This window comes from Suricata suricatta, chromosome 16, assembly GCF_006229205.1.
Source record: "Suricata suricatta isolate VVHF042 chromosome 16, meerkat_22Aug2017_6uvM2_HiC, whole genome shotgun sequence".
NCBI classification, from domain to species: domain Eukaryota; kingdom Metazoa; phylum Chordata; class Mammalia; order Carnivora; family Herpestidae; genus Suricata; species Suricata suricatta.
The window spans coordinates 25,044,704-25,068,973 of record NC_043715.1 but is presented as its reverse complement, the minus strand read 5'-3'; the positions used below and the strand labels follow the sequence as shown (position 1 = coordinate 25,068,973).

General features: G+C 44.1%; 1 protein-coding gene across 1 annotated transcript; it reads right to left on the bottom strand.

Annotated features, from left to right (window-relative positions):
• Positions 1-758: 758 nt before the first annotated feature.
• GOT2 (glutamic-oxaloacetic transaminase 2) lies at positions 759-24,270 on the bottom strand. Its single transcript, XM_029925741.1, has 10 exons — positions 24,056-24,270; positions 14,085-14,241; positions 11,848-11,976; positions 9,385-9,444; positions 8,436-8,597; positions 8,106-8,210; positions 6,890-7,040; positions 6,291-6,456; positions 2,524-2,674; positions 759-1,987 (listed from the first exon to the last, which is right to left on the bottom strand). The coding sequence occupies exons 1-10, from the start codon at positions 24,142-24,144 to the stop codon at positions 1,865-1,867; spliced, it is 1,293 nt and encodes a 430-aa protein (XP_029781601.1). The 5' UTR covers positions 24,145-24,270; the 3' UTR covers positions 759-1,864.

The following is a 24,270-nucleotide window of genomic DNA, read 5'->3' as shown; positions in this document are numbered from 1 at the left end:
CTCTGAGCCTGACTCCTGCTCCGCTGTATGGCCAGTAGCTGTCCCACCTTGCATGGCTTCTAGCATTAAGCAGAAGGGGACAGAATAGCCTTTGGCAGGACTGATGCTAAGCAGGTGTCACTAGTGCTAGAAGTCCACTGACAGAGGACGTGGCTTCATGCTAAAGGCCCCACGCTGGTAATCTACTGTTTGCATCTTGTTTGCAAATCATTAAAAAAATTTTGAATGAGTTACCAAATTTTAAGCATCAGTTGGCTTTCCATAAAAACCAGGATTTTCATTTTATTTAAAAAACTTAAGACCTGTAACCCTAAACTTGATTCTTGCAGTGCTGTCACTTCCGTACCACTCCTCGATTTGGGAGATTAAGGATGCTCAACAGTCATAATCTCTCTAGTTCATATCACAATTTTACCCTACAGTCACTGTTTATATTACCTGCTTGGCTCCTGTAGACACCTAGTCACCACTGCCCACCCACCCCCTTCTTTATTCCTGTGCTATCTATAGGTTCCTTTGAGGTATTCTATGTGTCCCCCTAACGTCTAATGGATTATACACACATTTTCAACGTCGTTGGATTGGGCAAGCCGAATGGCAAGACATAGACCAAGACGAAGACATGGCTTCAGTGTACATTCCTAACAGCTGACACACCTACTGGCTCATGGTCAGCTGAACACGATGGCAGACTTCTGCGACACACAGCCACTCCCACCTTTCCTCCCATTAAAGAAAAACAACATAGCAGACAGTGGTTGGCTCTACAGTATCTTTATTTTAAACAGAGAAACCAAGCTGTGAGAAGTCTACATGATCGGAGCAGATGGGGTTATCTTTCCAAGGCTGAAGCCTGAGCCCAGCTGGCAGCACACAAAGGTTAAACCCAAAGCCCAGATAGCCTCTTTCCTAGTCTGCCCTGCACGGCCCACTCATGACGTGAGATGAAGAGACTGCACGACCGCACTGGATGAAGTAAGGGGTCCGACTGGGCAGAGGTGACGACCCAACAGGAGACCATCATTGAATAGGATGCTAAAATCAAGTGCAGTGACTTACTCTCTGTTATTCTCTGATGAGAAAGGGGAGGGTATGGGATGAGCAGTAAAACAGATTCTTCATTCTTCAAGTAAGTAAATCCTACAGGATGGGATTGATGGTCAATCAAGCAGTAGAAGAGGGTGAACATCTAGGCTAGTTATAGATCTCTGTGCCTAAGGAAAAGAACAGCAATGATAAGGGAGAAGAGGGGAACATTAAAATGCCTGAAAGTATTAAAGAAGGGCCTCCCCCCACCCCCCAATAAGACAGGAAACAGTGTCTTTGATTTTCCTCACTGCAGTGGCGGCCGGCTTGCTGGTTTTCATGAAACATGATTTCTGGAACAAGGCCTGTTGATAAGCTTGCTCAATCACGGGAGCACACACCGGGCTGACTGCTAATGTTAGAATGAGGTCTTCCCACAGCACCTCCTGGAGGGGCTCTTCTCATGCTGGATCTACAGAGGTGCCCCCAACACCATAAAGGGCTCCAGTTAAAGCTTCGGAAATATTGCAATGGCATGATCGACAGGTTTTTCGGGCTGTCTTTCTTGTACATGTAAACTCTCGGAACAGCTGGAGTTAAAGCATGAGCAGGAGTTTGGTTTTGAGCCACAAAGTTTCAGACACCAGCCACAGATGCCTCTGCCCTATTTCACTACATGTTCTCTTCTGAGAAACACAATGGTTGAATGTTAAGTTCTGTCACTGAAAAGAAATGAGCTGTTCATCACCACCCACCCTCCTCCTTTCTCTGTGTGAAATCTCACAACAGCAAAGGCTGTAGACAGGCAGGTCGTCTCTGTTCCTTTTCACCAGGGAAATTACTTGGTGACCTGGTGAATGGCATGGGCAAGGTAGCCCACATTGCCTGAGGTAACTCCTGCCACAGAGATGCGGCCATCTTTCGTCATGTAGATGGAGAATTCCTTGGTCAGCCTCTCCACCTGCAGAGAGAAGAGTACAGGAGCACTTCCCAGGCAGGGGATTTGCCCGGCCTGGTGTTAAAACAGAAAATAACAGAAACTCTATTTTCTCATTTAAACCCTGTTCCCAGAATTTGATGGGCTAGTGCAGAGAGAAGGACAAAAAGCTATCTTCAAGTAGGATGAAGAATACTGAGCGGTGGACAAGTTAAAAAAAAAATCTCATCTCAGCATTCACAGGAAAGATAGATCCAGAATCCAGCTATGGAATAGCTGTCACCTATCAATATTCACGCTGCTTCTGGTTTGCGTAACTCTTCAGAGAGGCAGCCGTGGTCATAAAAATAATCAAAACACATTCTGCTGCTCAGCAGTTTGCAGCCTCATGAGAGATGCAGACAGGTAAACGACTAAGAACAAAACAAAATGAATGCTACCCTAAAAGGGCTCCAAATGACTATTTAAGGGTAACCTGAACAGGTAGGTGACCTCTGAGGAATTCTAGCTTGCAAAGACCGGTCAGTTGGTCAGCTGAGGAGAAACGAGAGCCCACTCACCTGTTCAGGCTTTAGTCCTGTGAAACAAAACATGCCAATCTGGTCAGTGATGTGCTGCCAGTTGTGGGAGGAGCCCTCCTTCTTGAGGTTGGAGACCAGCTGAGTCCTCATGCTAATGATGCGGTCGGCCATGCCCTTTACTTCCTGCAACCTGTGCAAAACAGCCCCCAAGATGCAGCTCAATTCTGGACAAGCACTGACAGAGAAGCCACAGCTGACATGAGTATTCCCCTCGTGTGCCTCAATTCTTTGTCCTGGCCTGAGTTATGATGCTGTCGCTATTTTACAGCATTCTGTTTTTTTTTTTTTAATTTTTTTTAATGTTTTATTTATTTTTGATACAGAGAGAGACAGAGCATGAGAGGGGGAGGGGCAGAGAGAGAGGGAGACACAGAACCGGAAGCAGGCTCCAGGCTCTGAGCTAGCTGTCAGCACAGAGCCCGACGTGCGGCTTGAACCCACGAATGTGAGATCTGACCTGAGCCGAAGTTGGAGGCTTAACCAACTGAACCACCCAGGTGCCCCTACAGCATTCTGTTTTCTATCAAAATACTATTTTGATCAAGCAGGTAAAATGATTAATGCGACTGACTTATTAAGAAAAATGAAAGAACGACTCAAACCTAGGAAGGCTCAGGCTCTCCATCCTTCATGCAGGGGCGAAAGTTGTGTTTTAAATAGTAAACTGTGACTTCATTTTTCACACAGATGGAAGAAACACTGCTGTGTTTGCAGTGAAGACTGAGGACTGGAAAGCTATGGTATGCTGAGCCATGTGCTAGTTGGCAAGGGGAAAGGGAGGGTTGAGACATGGTTCTTGCCTGTAAACCTTAACAACTGATGCTGGGAACACACCTGTGAACAGCCAACTATGGAACGAGACAAGAGAAGGTAAGAACCAATAGAACAGTGCTATGGTAAAGGCTCCAGGAAGAGAGGGTAAATGCTATCCAGGTGGCTCAAGGGAGTTCTCTGATATGCATAGCTCACTTGATTCTGGACATAATCATTGCCTTCCTCGGAATCTTCTCTTCCATTCTATTCCTGTGGCTCTAGAGGAAATTCTTGTCTGCTCTCAGCAACTAGATGATCGTGAAAACATTTATAGTTTACCCTGTTCTTATGTGTTCATATTCTTGAGCGATCTATGATGATGTTGTACCTAGAACAGGTCACAATCATAGATTATAAGTCTTTTGTGACTCTGTTAAACATTTAAAATTGGGCACTTGGACATAAAAGCACGGATTTGTCCTCCCTTGGAAAAGCAACTCTCGACTAGCAGTATGATTACCGGCCGGAGCTGGAGCCCTGGCCCTTTTAGGGACGGCACTGGGTTTACATTTCCCATGGTTCCATCTCTCCAGTTCCATTTACTTTGAGGCCAGGGTCCTAGAGGCAGGGAGTGTGATCACGGCTAGATCCAGGGCAACTTTAGCGAAGCCCTTCCGTGCTCCCTGTTGCCTACAGAATGAACTCTGACTTCCTAAGACACCGGGGAAGGGGCTCCTTGATCTGCTCCCACCTTCCCGGCTTTGCTACCATCCTCCTCACACGCTGTGTCTCTGCCACACAAAACCACTTGGGACTTTCGAGGCACATTGTGTACGTGTGCTTTTCCTCATGCACATCTGTCTGGTTTTCATTTACTCTTCATTTCCTTTGGGGGAAACAAGCTGCCTTCTCTTCTCAAGGCGCAGCCTGCATTGGGCTCCTCTCTCATGTCCACCTAGAATCAACGGCGCTTGGTGTGCCTTTATTCCTTGTCCCTTGTGTCACCGCCGTATGTTGTACCTTTCTCACTGGGCTACAAACTCCACTGGTAGAAATGTCTTGCTCATCTGGCGCAGTACCTTTGTCATCTTTGTACACTACAGACTTCGGACGTGTACTGCTGTGCACAAGTTAAAATCCTACAACATGCATATACAGGAGTAAAGTATATTGTATGTCACAATGATGAAAAACAGTGGAGAAAAAGGCAGAATTATAGTGACTAGATTTACAGTTTTTTCCCTCTCCAAAACTTTCTGAAATGTACTTACACATAAATGTTATAGTGGAAAAAATTATAATTTAAAAAGTAGTCAATATTTTGGTAAGCCTCCCATGGACTACTGAACTAAAAGAACTACCCTGAACCAGACTTACTTCACTGTTTCACAGGATTAATTTAAAGCAGAAAGAGTAGTAGTTGTGTGAGAAGCTTGGGGGCTCCAGATAAAGTTCCTTGCAGACAGCAGACCACAGATTTCGCTTCAGGGAGCTACTTAGGAATCTATCCCCTCAATTAATTGGCTACACAGGATATATTCTTGTTATAACAAATCACATTGTTCAAGGGCATCTTGGCTTTTTTTTTTTTAAGTTTATTTATTTTGGGGGCAGTGGAGGAGGGGAGAAAACATGAGCAGGGAAGGAGAAGAGGGAGAGAATCCCAAGCAGGCTCCACACTTTCAGTGCAGAGCCCAATGTAGGGCCTGAATCCACGAACCGTGAAATCATGACCTGGGGTGAAATCAATAGTCAGCCACTTATGTGACTGAGCCACGCAGGTGCCCCTTGGCTTTTCATTAACTTTGAAATATATAGAGAAGGCTGTTAGCAAGCTTTTCATTTTTTACTTTTTAATTAAAAACAATTTTTTTTAAAGTTCTAGTATAGTTAACATGGCAAACTTTTTATAAAGGGCTAAATTATAAATGTTAGGTTTTGTGGGCCATTTGCTCTCTGTCACAACTACAAAATCTGCTACATGACACAAAAGCAGGCACATATAATTCATCAAAAATGGCTGTGGCTGTGTTCCAGTAACACTTTACAACAGGGAGCAAACGAGATTTGAGCCATAGAAGTTTGTCAACCTCAGATCTAGAGCAAGGTTTTCTAAATTGTGTCATGACCCATTGGTAGGTCATAAAGGTTTTCTAAATTGTGTCATGACCCACGAGTAGGTCATAACTTCAAGGTAGTTGGATGCAACAGGCATTTAGAAAATATTAAAATATAACACATGAAAGGGCGCCTGGGTGGCTCAGTCGTTTGGGTGTCCGACTTCGGCTCAGGCCATGATCTCATGCTTTGTGGGTTTGAGCCCCACCTCAGGCTCTGTGCTGACAGCTCGGAGCCTGGAGCCTGCTTTGGGTTCTGTGTCTCCCTCTCACTCTCTGCTCTTCCCCTGCTCATGCTCTGTCTCTCTCCCTCTTGAAAAACACATTAAAAAAATTAAATATGACACAGGAAGCCTAATATTAAGTTTGGACAACTGAGTCAGTTATATATATGTTTGTAGATAATGTGTGTTTGGGGTCATGATACAAAATATGTCTCACGTGGACCGTGGTCAAAGAGATTGAGTAACACTAAGAGCACAAGTGCCAAGAGTTCAGATGGCAGGGATAATAAAAAACCCAAAATGAGCAGAAATACTGACTCACTGGTAGCTATTACGAGTATTAAGAACCAAAAATATGATGTTGTTAAAGAAGTCCTATGTAAGGCCTTCGATTTGAACTGAACTTGAGAAGGCAGGTTTTACTTAGCATGGAGATACTGGAATAAAAAATCCTGCCATTTCTGAATTGTCTCCAACGTATTTACTTCAAAGTACTAAAAAAAAAAAAAATGCCCATTCTTCTCTCCCTTCCCCCCCTTCCATATATGGACGCTGACCGATATTGTGTGTCACGAGTTGCTGATTCTAAATGAGCTTTGAAAGATCAGTGGTGGGACACACAGATGGCTGGGGAGTGGCGGTGTGCTTTTACCATTGTTTGCGCAGGTCAGGGCTCATCAGGATGGTGGAGGCAATCCGGGCCCCGTTGATTGGAGGGTTGGAATACATGGGACGGATCAAGATCTTCAACTGTGACTCCACCCTTTTGGCTTCATCAGCATCTTTGCAGACCACGGTGAAGGCTCCCACACGCTCACCTGCGAAGACAAGAAGGGACCCTGTCTCCCGGTTTTCCAAGCTCAAATGCTGAAGCAAATCATGATTCATTTACAGCAGCGCCACAAAATAGGTTATAAATAAAAACCTTCCAAAACCAGTATGGTGACTCTATAGAGATAACAGAAAGTAAGTCTGAGTACTCAAAGGTCTCTTTATTATATCCAACTTTTTGGCTCATGGAGCAGTTCCTTCGTGTTTAGAGAAACAGTAATTGGTTTTCTCTGCTGGAGGAATTCAGGGACACAAAAGATGATGTGACTAAGGTCAGTAAAATCCATGTTACCAGTCTTTCCTCTCTGGGTAAAACACACTCATGGACAGACACACAGACACCTCTGTGGCGTCCTCTTCCAGCACTTTTTCAATCTCACTGGGACATACTTCCTTCACAGACTGGGTCCTTCAGCTTACCGTATAAGCCCATGTTCTTGGCATAGGACTGGCAGAGACAAACATTAATGCCCTGTTCGATGAAGTGGCGCACAGCCCAGGCATCCTTGTTGCCATCACCACTGGCAAAGCCCTGGTAGGCCATGTCAAAGAACGCAAAGAGGTTGTTTTTCTGGGAAAAAAAGAGAAGAGTAAAGCTTTAGGCAGTCCCTCTCAAGACAACCCCCATGGTTGCACAGGGGTGCTTATTGGGACTACGTTTGCCTTGCATGAGTCAACATGGTTTTCTCCCCAGTTGGCAATTTGGAGATGTTTAATTTTCCCTGAGTTAAGATATCATCATATATGATTTTGCTTTGGTGGATCCTGCCCCTCAAGAAGACATAAAGAAAAGAGATTCTTGCAGTCTTCCCAGAAAGCTGCTTGATCAAACAGGAAGCTCTTTTCAGGCCCAAAGGAGTCTGGGTAATTACTGTGGTCCAGTCAACACAGGACCAGCATCAGCCTTTTCTGGGGCAAATATAACTCTGACAGCCTCATCTTACACCTGGGGCTCATGGGAAGGCCTCAGGAGAACCATCTGATCATCTAAGTGCTCTCTGAATGCTCTTTCTCTGTTTTTTTCCCCTCTTTCCCTTCTCTTATTCTGTTTGCACCTTATGTTTGACATAATGTAAAGAAAGAAAAACCAAAAGAAGTGAAAACGCGGACACAAAGAAACAGGAATTATTTTCCTCCCTTGGAAATTTTTTTTTTTGTAAGTAAACTCTATCCCAATGTGGGGCTCAAACTCATGACCCTGAGAACCCACTGAACCACCAAGGTGCTCCTCCTCCCCTGAAATTTTGACTAGGGCCTTCTCTGACAGCTGACTCTGTGAATGAAACAGGCAAGGATAGGAGGGGACATGAAACAGTATATAAAGGACGAACAAGTAACAATGACCAAGGCAAATGACAGACATCCCAGGGCCAGTGGATACCCGCTGTACAGGCCAGTCAATGACAAGATTTGTCAGAATTCCCCAAATCCAGAATGAGGAACAAAAATTATCTGTAAGCTGCTCATGTATCATCAATTAAGAACTGCTAATTATGCAAATGAGAAGCTCTTTCCTGAGAACCTAACAATGTGGCCTCTAGGGTAAATAATTCTGATGGCTAAGACTTCGCCAAGTCAAACATCTACAGCTCGTTACTGAACACAGAACTGCCAACACTCAGTTCACTTTCCTTACCTTCACCACTGTTGCTATTTCCTTCCACTGCTCAGGGCGAGGGTCCACTCCCGTGGGATTGTGGGCACAGGCATGCAGGAGAAGAACGCTTTGCTGTGGCATTTTCTGCAGAGACAACCAACAGATCATTTTGCAGCCCTGAGTGAGATAATTTACCTGAAATGCTACAGGGTCACTATTTTTGATCAACAAAGACAATATGAGCTCTGAGAACTAGCTCATTCCAGGATTTTACGTCAGATATTGAGACCGAGCTGTGAAACATCAAATCTCCACAAGGAGGTCTGTTCCTTGTTCCTTCACCCCTCTTGCCCTGAAAGCCACACTTACCGAAATGTCCTCTATAGCGCCTGTGAAGTCAAAGCCGCACGTCTTGGGGTCATAGTAGCGATAGCCATGCAGTTGCATGCCAGCGTCCCTGAAGATGGGTGTGTGATTTCCCCAGGACGGTTTGGGCAGAAAAACATCTCGGCTGAACTTAAAAAATCTTTGCTAAAAAATGGGATGAAAAGGAATGGAAGAAAAATGAAGGGGAAAAAAAAGTGAAATATTCTATGGAGGAAGACATTTTTTCTCTACTGAAACTCACCTTATCTCTGATTGAGAGCCAGAAATGGCTGAGAGACACTAATGACTCAGCAGCAAGACTGCCTGGGTTGGAATCCAGGCTCTGACAAGTAAACTGGTTGTGTAGTCAAGGACCTGTCTGGGTCTCACTTTCTTCATTTGTACAATAGCATTAAATGAACCACTTTCATAAAGATTAAATGAGTCAAAACAAAAGCTGATAGTAACAGATATGTGCTCAATAAATTATATTTATCGTTATAATTTCTAAAGTTTAATTATATGAGACAGAGCACACACGAACATGTACATGGGGAAGGGGTAGAGAGAGACGAAGGGCAAGAGAATCCCAAGCAGGCTCCACACTTGTAGGACGGAGCCTGAAGTGGGGCTCAAACCCACCTACCATGAGAGTATGACCAGAGGCAAAACCAGGAGTCAAATGCTTAACTGACTAGGCCACCCAGGTGCCTTACTATTATTTATTATTATTATTATATTATCTTTGTAATTTCTAAGTACTTTTTTTTAAAACTTAAATCCAAATTAGTTAAAGTACTTTCATTTTTCTTACCCCTGACTCCATTTATCAGAGAACAGGAAATCTTCCAACTTTGTGGAAAGAAGTCAGCAAACACACATGCAATAGGAAATGCCATCCTCCTCAACTTACAGATTAACAGCTCTTTCCTGAAGGAGTTTCCAGACTCACCAGAAAACTGGCTCCAATCCTCAAGGCCCCGGTTCCAGAAATGGTCTGCACGGTGACATACTGAAGGAGAGACACCAGTGTCAGAGAGATGCAACACTCTCAAGAGGCCCACAATTACAGAGCTGAGGCCAAGCCCACAGAGGCAGTGCTTGGTAGTCAGTGCCCTTCCTTTTTCAGAAGCTGAAGACAATGTTTCATTTCCCCATTTGCTTAGAGGCAGACAGATTCTCCTGGGAGTTCTCAAAAGAGCCATCTCTTCAGTTTTCCAGCACGTTTGCTGATGGAGAAGCTAATTTCTTATGGCTTTTTATTAGTATCATACAGTATTATATGAGAAACTTTCAGGGCCCACCCTTGCCCCCATGAAAAAGGGCTAATTTATATATGTACGTATATATAGATGTATGTATACATATATGTACACATGAATGTGCATATATATGTAGTGACATATATAATGATCACTACATTAAAACACTCCAGAATTATACAAAATTCAATGAATCTCTGATCAAAACTACTTGAAAAGCAAGTCAATACGTTAGAATATTACTACATTTTATTACTTCTTAAAAGTGTATTTATTTTGAGGGAAGAGGGGCAGAGAGAGGAGTGAGAGAATTCCAAGGATGCTCTGCACTGTTAGTGCAGAGCCTAACACGGGGCTCAAACTCATTAATCGGGAGATCATGACCCAAGCCAAAATCAAGAGTCACGTGCTTAACTAACTGAGCCACCCTGAACAATATTACTACGTTTTTAAAGGCTAAGAGACTCCGTTCTAAGAGTTTTCATGATCTGAAAATATTATCTTTTGAGTATAAGGAAGGAGTCTTGGGTAAATCTGTTTCTTTCAACTTTAGGGAGTAAGAAACCACAGATTTTTTTCTTACAGCACCATAGAAATTCAAGGTTCTATAAAACCCTATTTTCTGGACTGGGTCCGGGGAACAGAAGAAACAGGGGGAAAATAACTAACACACTCCATACTAAACAAAGTTTGTCCCTGCAAACTTTGTGATTATAGAAATTAAAATCAAACTGTAAATCTGAGAATAGTAAGAATTCACAAAGGCACAGCAATTTACAAAAGACAGACTGATGTTATTTTAAGATAGGCCACTCAAATATTTCAGTTATAACTGGCTATTCAGACACAGATTAAGCAAAAATTACAGAAAAATATGGAAGCTTTTATTTATAAGGGGTTAACAGGTGGTTGACTGGATGAGTATCAGTCAAGTCATAGTCTGTCCATGAATGAGGATCATTACTACATCACCCTGGCGTGGAGACGTAAGCTTTTCTCTTGAGGTAATCAACTGGCATGTGGACTCAGACGAGCCTTTGAATAAACTGTTTTTATTCTGGTCTTGGGGGTGGGAAGGAAGGAAATGGTGGCTCAGTTCTGCTACTTTGTGTGTTTTTCTCCAGACTTACTTAGAAAAAGGAAAAATAATTAAACATGCAAAAGTATCCAATAAGAAACAGATCTGTTTCACAAGAAAAGTCCACTAAGGTGCACATGAGCCACACGTCAGGTGGGCTGCTCGGCGGCCTGGCTGCTTCCCACCTGCGCCACGTTCCTCTTCTACTCTACGTGCTGAGCCCATGCGTGCTCTGTGGGTGCACAGAATCTGTTTGTCAAAAGCCTGTGTTCAGTGACCTTTAGAGACACCTTTCTTCTACAAGAGGGCCCCCTGGGAGACGGAAGGAGGAGACACTTAGGAGACACTTGTGCTACCCCCTCATGGCCGCACGATGCTCTCTGGACCTGAGAGAGGAAGGAGGCAGCAGAAGGGAGCACGGTCTGCTCTCTTTTAATGTCCAAACTGGCTGTGAAGGCAAGGCAGAGGAGTGCCAGACTGGTCCTGGCACAAGAGCCCTGCCTGTCTGCTTCCTCCATCTAAGCTGAGAACATGAGGGTAGTGACTAATTATAGTCTCGAAATTGTACATAGTTTGGAATTTCATTTTTAAGTTTTTTTATTTATTTTGAGAGAGAAGGTGTGAGTGGGAGAGGGGCAGAGAGCGAGGGAGACACAGAATTCAAAGCAGGTTCCAGGCTCTTAGCTGTCAGCACAGAGCCTGATGTGGGGCACAAACTCAGATCATGACCTGAGTCGAAGTTGGATGCCTAACTGACTGAGCCATCCAGGCACTCCATAGTTGGGCATTTCATTTTTTTAAGTTTCTAAAGCATATTCAGTACAAGATGAATACAAGCACGCACGGAGCAGTGTCAAATCTTCAGTCAAATTACTGCATTTCTGGAATCGGTGTTATATGAAATCTTTAACAAGTGCCAATTTACTTTCTAAAGAAGAGATATTAGCAATAGTGTGGTCACTTCAAAAGAACCATCACACAAAGTGATGTATCTTTTGTTTAAATTAGTTCAAATTTGTTTAAACTGTTCAATTTAAAAACAACAGACTCTGGGATACCAGTCCGCTCTGCTTACCCGGCCACTTTTCAACACTTCGTTGTTCTCGCCCAGGGCCAGCTCTGCGGAGGCCTTACAAAAGTCGGCGAGTCCCGCGATGGGCAGGTATTCTTTGTCCAAATTTTTCGCAGCGATCTGGGCTTCTGCCTAGACAAGAGAAAATGCACCCACTTAGTTTCTTCTTGTCTGGAATTACTATGATTAATATTTAATGTTTTATAATATAAACATATATATTAAATGTAAAGGAAATTAAGTCTTGTTTTTAATTTGGAAATACAGTCCAAGTAAAGGGTAAGTATTACATCTGAAACTAGTATTATGTTGTATGTTAACTAACTGGAATTTATTTATTTAAAAACATTTTTTATGCCTTTATTTTATTTTGAGAGACAGAGAGTGAGCGGGAAGGGGAAGAGAGAGAGGGAGACATGGACTCTGAAGCAGGGTCCAGGCTCCAGGCTATGAGCTGGCAGCACAGAGCCCGATGCAGGGCTCAAACGCACAGACTGTGAGATCATGACCTGAGCCAAAGTGGGATGCTTAGCCAACTGAGCCACCTAGGGGCTCCAACTAATTGTAATTTAAATAAAAATTTAAAAATACAAAAATAAAAACAAACTATAAAAAGAAGAAAAAGCAAAATACTTGGTATTTTATACTGCAGAACAGAAATATTTCTAATTTTTAAAATCAGATTGTTTTTTTTATAGTTAAGTTTCGTATGAATGGGTACACAGTGTTCTCTTGGTTAATATTTAATATAAAATGGCATTCTTGGAATGCACAAGAACAAGGTTTATGAGAACACTTAAACCACTAAGAAATAGATACAAGATAATAAAATCAAACTAAATGCATAAAATAGAAGTATTACAAGGTATACGCCAGTCTGAGAACTTTAAAGAGTTAATAGTAACAGTCACATATCTTCACGCTTTGGAGACAGAGGTGTGGCTATCCCTTTAGCTGTGTGACTCTGAGCACTTAGTAACCTTCCTGAATCTCAGCAGAACAGGAGAACAACTTGAAGTAATGTACAAGAGCGTGTGGTGTTGTCCTGTCTGCAAAATGGCTAACACTCACTCGCTGAGTCCTTTAACCTGAGACCAGAGCAGTCCCCGAATGACTGGTGACCCGGCAGCCAGCAGTTTTCAGCGGGACTCCTCACAACTGTCGAGCCCTTTTTTTGTACTCAGAGAACTCTAGAGATGACACCTAGCCCACACTCCCACATTTTTGGAAGAAATTTCTTCTTCCAGTGGTTCATTCAGGCCATGTTCTACTACTTCAGCGGCTCACGAGGGCCGAGCCATTCTGCTGTATAGTTTGCAGCTCAGATGATCAGGGAGTTCCTCACCCTGACCAGGAAGTGTTCTTTTGCAACGTTCACTTGCTGTGCCCAGTTCTGCTGTATGAAGGAATCACCCCATCACCACCCCATTCTCGGAAGTGACAAAGAAGCATTCATATATTAACAGAGGAGGTGTAGATGGAAAGAAAACTCATACTTTCTTTTAAAAACCTATTCTAAGAGAATTAATTATTTAAAGTTATAATGATAACCATCAGAAAGACTACTAATAAAACACAACAAAAATAAAGCAAATTATTCTTTAAAAAATGTTAAAAATTTATTGTTTTGAAAGACAGAGAAAGAGCGAGCAGGGGATGATGAGAGAGAGAGAAGGAGACACAGAATCTGAAGACAGGCTTCAGGCTCTGAGCTAGCTGTCAGCAAAGAGCCCAACACGGGGCTCGAACCCTCAAATCACGAGATCATGACCTGAGCCAAAGTCGGACGCTTAACCGACTGAGCCACCCAGGCGCCCCTAATGCAAATTATTCTACAGTTCAGTAGGAAGAAAGGACAGAGCATGCCTGTGTAAGAGAGCTTTATTAAACAATCGACATGAGAGAAACGGAAAATAACCACAGTAACCCTCATCCACAAAGGGCTATTCTTATCACCACCAAAAGGCAATGGTCCTTGTGTGCACCCTCAGATTAAATATGACATGACCCCTGCTTCAGCAGATAATCACATAAGTTCAATCTAGAAACAGACCACATAGTTTCAATCTGTCACTTTTACAGCCAAGGAGACCACAGACAACCTAAGTGATTCAAGTGGTTAGTCCCAGAAATAGACCCCAGGTCTCCTGACTCCCAGTGTGGCACTCTTTCGGCCGCTCCCTAGGAGCTCTGTCCAGTTTATCTACCCCAAGAAGGCAGGGGATGAATGGCAAACTCACCTTCCGGACACTAGGAAGCACATAAGGCTTTCCATTATCGTCCCGATAGGCACCAACTCCCAGATTCATCTTTTTGCTGTTGGTGTCTCTCTTAAAGGCTTCTGTGACACCCAGGATGGGATCTGGGGGCCCCATCTCCACATGGGTCCACCAGGAGCTAAAAGGGGAAAGAAACAGAAATCAGTCATACTAGCTAGATTTCCATGCCAGAGACATCTCAGATCTGCGGAAAATCCTTTCTTTGCCCAAGAATGCAGAAGACCAAATATTTGGACACAAACGCAATGAGGAGAAGGCAGATCCCTGATTCATTCTACATGTGTAGGCTTTTCAAGTAGCCCACCCTGTCCTGATTTCCCAGGCTAAAGGGCTATGAGAAAGAGAGTGGTAAAAGAGGACACAGGAGAAGCAAACCAGGGCCAAAAGTATTATGGGATACCCTCCCCCAAAGGGGCTTGGGTTTTATCTTGTTCTCAAAATTGTTAAAGAGTATCATTTGGAGAGCTTGTTAAAAATACAGGTTCCTGCGTGTCCCATCTTGGACATAATGAGAAGATGTGGAGTCATTAGAGTTTTGGGTTTTTTGTGTGGGAGGAGGGCTGCTGATCAGCTAAGGGGACGGCCATGCATAGCCTTGCATGTTTAGAGCCCATCTGGGGGCAAGGGGTGGGGCGGGGCACGAATGCAGAGTGGTAAGGGCAGATGCAGAAGGATCACTCACCAGCTCACTATGAGAGTTAAAGAGATGAGGGCCTGAATGAGAATGGGGCAGTAGGGCTCAAAAGGAAGACAGAATTTTGAGGTATTTAGGAATTAAAAATCATTAAGAACTGCTTGTAACATCCTACGGATTCCTTTGCTACTTAGTGAAGTTAAAAAATGCCGGACAATGTTGATTATTCTATATTTATAGGAGAGCCACGATTTTACTTTAAAAAATTATCTCTTAACAGTCTGGGGGGGGGGGGGGGGCAGTCATCCACCCAGGCCGGGTGACTGTGTCACTAGGGAAGCACACACCTGTCCTCAGGGCCCTGAGGTAATCTCAAGAGGCAAGAGAACTTTTTTTTTGAGGCAATAGAAGTTCTTTTTTTTAAAGTTTGTTTATTTATTTAGAGAGAATGTGAGTGATCGGGGTAGGGGCAGAGAGGCAGAGAGAAAAAGAGAGAAAGAGGCAGGGGGGGGGGGGGGGGGGGGGGGGGGGGGGGGGGGGGGGGGGGGGGGGGGGGGGGGGGGGGGAGAGAGGGAGGGAGGGAGAGAGAATCAGAAGCACATTCCACACTGTTAGCCCAGAGCCCTACACAGGGGTTGATCCCAAGAACTCAAGATCACGACCTGAGCTAAAATCAAGAGGCTGACACTCCACCAACTAAGTGACCCCGGCACCCCGAGGCAAGAGAGCTTTAAGTAACTGTTTCTCTGGTTTGCTCTCCACCCCCTAGTGACTTGGGGTTTTGTTTCTGGCCTACCTGTGGCCAATAAGCTAGTCCTCACTGGCAGCAATGACTGTGAATCTGGTTTTATGATCTGATCATTCAGTAATTTCTGTAAACGGACAGCAAAGATCTATTCTCTGCTAGGTGAGAGATGACACATAATACGATTTATTGTTTGATTTTTTTCTGTTTTAAAATCAGAAATGTGGGGTTTTTATTTGTGTTTATTGTCAGCCTGTGGCTGAAGTTGTAGACCTAAAGAGCTGTAAGATCTCTATGTGTCATTAATTCAGAAAAGCTTTTTTGTTTTGCCTGAGTGTCTGAATGTGAAATGTTTTCTAGCTATGGAGGGTACTGATAAGTTGGATTACAGGCCCCACAGTGTAATGGTTACAAAAATCTCAAAGGTGCTCTGTTCTGATTGTGGTATAGGGATTGAATTTCTATTACTTTAAATGTGCTAGACAAAAGTTTTTTCTTAAAGAAACTAACTCAAATGTTTAAAAAATTCAAGTTCACATAAATTAAATAAACCCTTGAGACTAGTTTAACGAATGTAATCAAAGTAGCTATGTCTTTTGGGGTGCCTGGGTGGTCAGTCAGCTAAGTGTCTGACTCTTGATCTCAGCAAGTCTTGATCTTATTAGGGTTGTGAGTTCAAGCCCCTTATGGGGCTCCATGCAGGGTGTGAAGCTCAAAAAAAAAAAAAAAAAAAAAAAAAGAAGCTAGGTCTTTTATTTAGATACAAGCATACATTTTCTTCTATGTGGCTTTGTTTTTTCTAAACTTCTATTGGTTTACCCATACTATACACAAACATTCCTAATATAATGTTTAAAATTATGAGAAATCTGAATTTGTGTTCAATTAATTATTCTGACATATTTTCACCTCATACCTGTCAGAATGGCTAAAATCAAAGACACAAAGTGTCAGTTAGGATGTGGAGGAAAAGGAATCCTCATGCACTGTTGATGGGAATGCAAACTGGTGCAGCCACTGTGAAAAAGACTATTGAGGTTCCTCAAAAAATGAAAAACAGAGGGCACCTGGCTGGCTCAGTGGGTAGAGCAGGTGATTCTTGATCTCAGGGTCATGAGTTTGAGCCCCATGTTGGGTGTTGAGAGTACTTAAAAAAGAAAACAACAGTTAAAAAACAGAATTGCCATGTGCTCTAGTAATTCCACTAAGAAATTTTACCCAAAGAAAACAAAAACACTAATCCAAAAGACAGATGCATCCCTATGCTTACCGCAGCATCACTTACAAAAGCTAACACAGAAGCAGCCCGAGTGCCCATCCACAGATGAATGACAGAGAAGGTACAGTACACACACACAACGGAACACTACTCAGCCACGAGAAAGAATGAACGCTTGCCATTTACAACAACACGAATGGATCTAGAGGGCATAATGCTAAGGGAAATACGTCAGTCACAGAAAGATAAATACCATTATCATTTAACTCATATATGGAATTTATGAGACAAAATAAAGAAAGAAGAAACAAACAAAAAACCAGACTCTTAAATACAGAGAACTGCTGATTTCCAGAGGGGAGGTGGGTGGGTGGGGAATGTATGAAAACAGGTGAAAGGGATTAAGAGTACACTCAGATTGATGAACACTGAGTAATGCATAGAACTGCTGAATCATTATATTGTATACCCCAAACTAATATAATTCTGTATATCATACTCAAATTCAAAAATAAAAAATTACACTTTTCTTCTATTAGTAGGTTAAATTTTTTAGAATAATGGTTTTAGATTTACAGACAATTGAGCAGCTAGTACAGAGTTCCCACAACTTGCCCTCCAACAGTTTCCTCTTATTAGTAACATTTTATATTAGTAGAGTACTTTCATTACAATTAATGACCTGATACTGATACATCATTAAGTCTACAATTTATTTAGATTTCTTTAGTTTTACCTAATATCTTATTTCTCTTATAAAGTTCCAGCCAGGATAACATATCACATTTACTTGTCACGTCTCCTTAGGCTTCTCTTGGTGGTGACAGTTTCAGACATTCCTGGCTTTTGATCACCTTGACAGTTTTGGGAGTACTTACCAGGCATATTGCAGGATACCCCTCTCTGGGATTTAATATTTTTTCTCTTTAGACTGAAGAATTATTTTGTAATGTGTTAGCTTGAAGACAATTCCCAAGGTCTTTAAGTAACTTAAAATCCTGGCCTAATTATGAGTTAATGAGCTAATCACTGGATACTTAGACAATTTCCAAGACAGGATATAGACACTTGATTACTAATCATAATTTAAAATTCATATATTTTTACTTCTTATTTTTACATGTGCTAGAAGGCCATAGCTTTGGGTCATTTTAGTAAACATGTTGTTGCCATTTCAAGAAAGTGGAGGGGCACCTGGGTGTCTTAGGCAGTTAAGCATCCGACTTCGGCTCAGGGGATGATCTCACCGTTCATGAGTTTGAGCAGACTGTTTTGGATTCTCTGTCTCCCTCTCTGCCCTTTCCCCGTTTATGCTCTCTCTCTTAAAAATAAACAAACATAAAAAAAAGAAAAATATATAAAATAAAGTATAAAAGGGGTATGTGTGTGGCTGTAGAAGGTGAACTATGTGCACCCACTAGTCTGCTAAAATGTTTGCTGAGGACTGGCATCAGTGTCCTCTCCTCAGTTTTGCCTGTGAAATGGAAGTTACTTTGGCTAAAAGTTCTTTTTTTAAAGTTTATTTATTTTGAGAGAACGAGGAGGGGAGAGAAAGGGAGACAGAATCCTAAGCAGGCTCTGCGCTGAGCCTGACATGGGGATTGATCTTATCACTGCGAGATCATGACCTGAGTGGAAATCAGGAGTTGGATGCTTAATTGATTGAGCCAGCCAGGCACCCTGGCTAAAAGTTATTATTTAAAAAAAACGTTTTTTTTAAATGCTTTATTTATTTCTGAGAGAGTGCACGTTGGGGAGGGGCAGACAGAGGGGGACAGAGGATCCCAAGCAGGCTGACAGTAGTGAGGCTGATGTGGGGCTTGAACTCACAAACCAATAGATCATGACCTGAGCTGAAGTTGGATGCTCAAGCCACTGGGCCACACAGAAATCCCACTACTGTGAGATTTTTTTTTTAATTTTTAAAAAATATTTTATTTATTTTTGATACAGAAAGAGACAGAGCATGAGAGGGGGAGAGTCAGAGAGAGGAGACACAGACCCGGAAACAGGCTCCAGGCTCTGAGCTAGCTGTCAGCACAGAGCCTGACGCGGGGCTCGAACCGAACGTGAGATCTGACCTGAGCCGAAGTTGGAGGCTTAACCAACTGAGCCACCCAGGCGCCCCTCACTACTGTGAGATTTCTAAGAGTGCACCCAAGAAGCACGATCTATGTTTCTAACACACACTCTAAGCAGCGGAATGCATTAATGTATCAAAATGGAGGTTTTACCTCACGGTAAATTACTGCTCTGAGAAAAAGATTACTTTTCCCCTTTTCTTCGGGACAAATAGGCAAAAGCCGTTTACAGATTCAGATTACAGAAAACAAAGTCTTTACGATTGTCTAAATCAATCACCGAGAATGTGCTATGTGCTAAGAGCTGGGATTATCAGCGAGTAACACAACCCCTGACTACCACATTAGGCCAGCGGGTGACCTGTAGGCAGCGATAAACACAGGTTCAGAGCACAGAATATTACTTTTGAGAGCCCCAAGGAGAGGACCTAATAACCCGGGGAAGGGGGAGATAGTATAGGCTTAGGAAGGCTTCCAGGAGGAGGTGACACATGAGCTGAGTGCTATGGATGAGAGGAGGAAAAACGTGTTCCCAGCAGAGGCATAATAAAGGTTAAAGGTGAAAAAGTGCTGGGGGCGGGGGGTTGTGGGGTTGGTGGTGGCGGGGGGAGTGCTGCATGGAAAGGTGGAAGCTAGGGAGAAAGGTTCCAAATTACCCAGGTGAAACAGCTCAAGTTCCTTTAGTGATGACTTACCCAATCTCAACCAATCAAATGCGTCAGCAGAGCACAGTGAACGTTCTCTGTGCTCACCACGCTGACAAGCTCAGTGAATTATTTAGAATTTCTTTTCTGAAAATGATTCTCCTCAACTAGCCAGTGGCCAGTCAGAGCGTGCACCTCACTCCACGAGGCACACTGGATGGCTCAGCGGGGCATTACGGAGTTAAATGTGCTCTCCTGACAAGTTGAAGCTGCCTCGGGTTTCAATAACTATAATTGTGACCAAAAGTTAATTCTGTTATCAAAGTGTAGAGGATTCCATTTTGGATTTCTCAGACTTTTATTAGCTTGTCTCAGATAATGTCGCTACTCGGCAAACTGCATGGATTCCAGTAACAGCTCAGCTGCCTGCCAGCTCACAGGCAAGCCAACTGTGTCTCAACTTCCCTTATCTGTAAAATGAGTGCATAGCAGCACTGTCTTACAGAGCAGTTATGAGGATAAAAGTTCTTAAATATAAAACACTCAGAGCCTGGAATAGGGTGAGTGCTTGACGTTTACTGGTATCATTGCTACTAAATGTTTTCTTTTTTGCTTTCATTTAGAAGTACCGCAACAGTACGCGGAGCCTGGTGAGGCAAGGATGCAGATAATGCAAGAAGGAAATGGTCATAATTCTATGACCAAAACAGGTCTTTGTTGTTTTTCAGTTATTTGTTTAAAATGTTTATTTAGGGGCGCCTGGGTGGCTCAGCTGGTTGGGCCTCCGACTTTGGCTCAGGTCAGATCTCACGTTCGTGGGTTCGAGCCCCGCATCAGGCTCTGTGCTGACAGCTAGCTCAGAGCCTGGAGCCTGCTTCCGGTTCTGTGTCTCCTTCTCTCTCTGCCCCTTCCCCTCTCAGGCTCTGTCTCTCTCTGTATCAAAAATAAATTAAAAAAAAAAGTTTATTTATTTGTGAGACACAGAACTGTCTGAGAGGCAGGGCTAGGAGAAGAGACAGAATCCCAAAAAGGCTCTGTGCCACCTTGGAGCCTGATGCAGGGCTTGAACTCTCAAACCATGAGATCATGACCTGAGCCAAAATGAGGAGTCAGACTGAACTACCCAGAAACCCCTGGCTTTTCAATTACTACTACTTACTTTCCTACAGTCTTGAGAGACAGCATCATTACCATCCATCTCCCTCATTGGCTCTACTGCCAGGACTCAAAATCCCAGCCTTCATTGTTGGAGGCTGCTTAGTTGTTCCTATATCTAAGCGATAGTAAGAAACAGATACCTTGAAGCAACTCCTGACCTGGGCCTTAAGAGAGCTTCCTTTATTTCCTGCCCACAGTTTATACTCTGAAAGCCTGCACCTGCCACCTGCCTGTATGCGTCACTGCCATTAACTGGTTAAGTAAAAGGAATATTTCAAATGTCAAAGATGTATTACAGAAAACCTCCAGGAAGCAACTGTCATTTCAAAACAGATGTCTTGGTCTCTAAGGCCTTTAATCAACAATGACAGGGCTGCTGCCCTAAGCCACAAGGACAGAAGGTGTCATTCTTATTAAATGATGTGAAAAGCACTTATTCATCAAGTTCTTTAAAAAGTTTATTAAGGGGGCGCCTGGGTGGCTCAGTTGGTTGGGCCTCCGACTTCGGCTCAGGTCATGATCTCACTTTCGTGGGTTCGAGCCCTGCGTCGGGCTCTGTGCTGACAGCTAGTTCATAGGCTGGAGCCTGCTTCCAGTTCTGTGTCTCCTTCTCTCTCTGCCCCTCCCCCTCTCATGCTCTGTGTCAAAAATAAATAAAACATTAAAAAAAAAAAGTTTCTTGAGTACAGAGATTCTCTGAGAAACCAAAGCCTCCAGTCTTCTGGCAGGGATCAAGAGTGGATTCCCGCCCCCCCCTTTAATGTTTATTTTGAGAAAGAGAGAGGCAGAGAGACCAGGAGAGACAGAAGCCTAACCAGGCAACACTGTCAGTGCAAAACCTGATGTGGGGCTCTATCTCACAAACTGTGAGATCATGACCCGAGCCGAAATCAGGAGTGGGATACTTAACCAACTGAGCCACACAGGCGCCCCTGGAGCGGTATCTTTTAAGAAGAATTCTAAAAGCAATTTCACAATATTGACTCTTAAACAATCTAAATACAGGAGCACAGATACTCAATTTGATTAGTTCTACATTAGAAATCATGTTCAGAACCTCTATGCCCTTCATCACTCTATTCCTTAAAACTGTAAAGACTCTACACCCATAACGTACGAACTATGATGTCTTCAAGGGATAGTACTAGATGAAAACAAGAGTGTTAGGGACAAAACTGATGCTGATAACCTGTGGCCTACAAAGTGATTCCTACCAATGGACTTTAGACAAGTGCAAAGCCTCAGCCATTGAGCAATGTTGGCTAACAAACCAAAAGATGTTAGGTACAAACAGTTCAGATAAGTTTTTCTAATTCAAATGCCTTGTAATTTTTCTGGGAACCTACATGGTGCTTTAAAATGAAAATAGTTTAAAATATATAGCTTAAGAATAGTTTTTTAAAAAAGTGCTTTCCTTCACATTCTTATTTTATTTTGAATTGTGGGGCTTGATCTCACAACTGTGAGATCACGACCTGGGTCTAAATCAAGAGTTGGTCCCTTAACCAACTAAGCCACCCAGGGGCCCCCACATTCTTATTTTAAAGTAAGAGAAGTCAATTAATTTGCTCATGATCACAGAGTTAAAAATGGAAAAGATGATACTATTAATTTTGATCTTCTAACTACTGGTTATTATACAACTGCACACTGCCTTTCTAAAGGGTCTCGTGATACTCCTTCAGTTATTTCACTAAAAATTAAATAATGAGAATAATTAAGAACAGATCATCATAGGCTCCACTACCCAATCACGTATCATTGCTCAAACCTGAACAGCGCCTCCTCAACTACAGATGCTCAAGTATTTTAAGGCTTTCTATCAGTGAACAAAGTAGGTAAGGCCTCTGCCCTCAAGGAACTTACATTCTAATTGTGAAAAGACTGAAAAGAAAAATGAGTCAGCCACTCAAATTCAAAGAATGACTAAAAGGTCACACCCATAGGGATTTTTCACCAAGTGCTTTAAGTAAAGCTTTAGGCCACCAACCAAATCTAGGAAACAATGATTCTTTTAAGATTACTATAATGTTGAATAACTTTCTCTGGCCCATCATTTTAGGCACCGGCTTTCCAAACCTGCTGCATGAATAATAACCCCTCCCTAATTCTGGCCCACTAGGTAGGCCGGCTTAAGGAGCACAGCTTGACAGAGGGCCAAGGAGGAGCCAAATCTGGGAGAGAAGGGGCCTGAAAGCCCAGACAAAATTGTACTGCCAAGAGCGCGAGGCGGTGTAAAGGACAAATTGTTCCACTGACTTGAAGACGACGCGCATACAATCAAAAGAAAGGCCAAGGCACGTAAAAGAGGCCAAGTCTTTGCTCCTTGTGGTCAATATCTGCTGGAGGTGGGCTGGAGACTAGGTTCTTCATTAGGTGGTGCGTAAGGATACTGTCCCAAATCGCTTTCTTTAGTCAATTAATCGTCTGGCTCAGGTCTCCACTAGGAAGGAATTACTAATTCGTTTTAACTCCCTGTTTTTTAATTGCAACAATTAGCACGCGGTATGAAATTACAGATTTGTAATTTTCGGAGTGGCCCCTGTCTCTCCCTTAGGCGTGTTCACTGCAGCCTCCGTCATTAGCAGGGTGTCTAGTACCTGGCTCAGAGAAAGTGGGGTGACAAAGTATTCGCTGAACGAGAGCAGAGCGAGGTGGAAGGGGGGAACGGCGACTTCTCTACAGTCAGACCCTCTAAGGGCAAACGAAACAGAGACGAACTTTACCACTACTCTCTTCCAAGTAAAGGCCACACGGCCCCGGGGTCACCCGCGACTCAGGCGGTGACGTGGCCGGGAGGATGCTGCGCGCCAAGGTCAGGGGACGCAGAAACGCAAGCTGGGCCGGAAAGCCAGAGCCCCGGGTACCTTCCTCCCGAGCATTTCCTACTCCCAGGCCCACGACCTGCAGTTTGCCACGGCCCTGCCAACCCTGCTCAGGCCCGAGGGCCGCCGCCACAGGGGAGCCCTGCTGTGCCCCAGGGCAGCCCATCAAGGGCACTCGCGCTCCTCCGCGCCGCAGCCAATCGGCGCGAGGCAGCCTCAGCGGCGCAGCCAATGGGCGCCAGGCCGGCCGGGCCCGGCTCCGCAGCCCCGCGTGCTCGCCCCTCGTCACCCCACCCCCATCGCGCGGATTCCGCGTCTCGTGACCCCCCACCCAAGAATGGAAGTCCGGGTGCCGTAGAGGGCCACACTGCCTAACCCCGGGGAGCGCGTTGGCATGCTCTCCTGCAGTCCTGGGGGGGCGAAAGCGCGGAGGAATGTAGGACCCCGAGGGTCACTTTGAGGCGCCGGCGCTCAATTATCAGCCCCCGGTGGGGCCTAGGGGGTATCAGAGAAAGTGTGAGTGTGGTGCTTGCGTTTGGCGTGAGGGGGGAGATGTCCTGGGGGCGCCCGCAGCCCGGCTGGGCAGGCCTGTTGTCTCTAGCTCCGTCTCCGTCTCCCCTGCTTACCTGGCTCTGGCAGAAGCCGCAGCAGCCAGGCCCGGGTGAAAGGCGGCGGCGACCCCGGACAGGACGCGGCCAGAGTGCAGCAGGGCCATGGTGGGCGGCGAGAAGGCAGTGGGTAGCTGCAGGACTGAGCGGAGAGCCGGCGGGCGCAGACACTGAGGCGCGGGCTGCTTCTGAAGGTAAGGACAGCGACTTCCCGGGGCCGGCTAGAGCGGCCG

Excerpts from the sequence above, each read along its gene's own strand:
- GOT2 (XM_029925741.1), bottom strand. The coding sequence starts at position 24,144 with ATGGCCCTGCTGCACTCTGGCCGCGTCCTGTCCGGGGTCGCCGCCGCC. Across the intron at positions 8,211-8,435 it reads GCGCTATAGAGGACATTTCG|AAAATGCCACAGCAAAGCGT; the intron begins GTAAGTGTGGCT and ends TTGTCTCTGCAG. Across the intron at positions 7,041-8,105 it reads AAATAGCAACAGTGGTGAAG|AAAAACAACCTCTTTGCGTT; the intron begins GTAAGGAAAGTG and ends TTTTTTTCCCAG.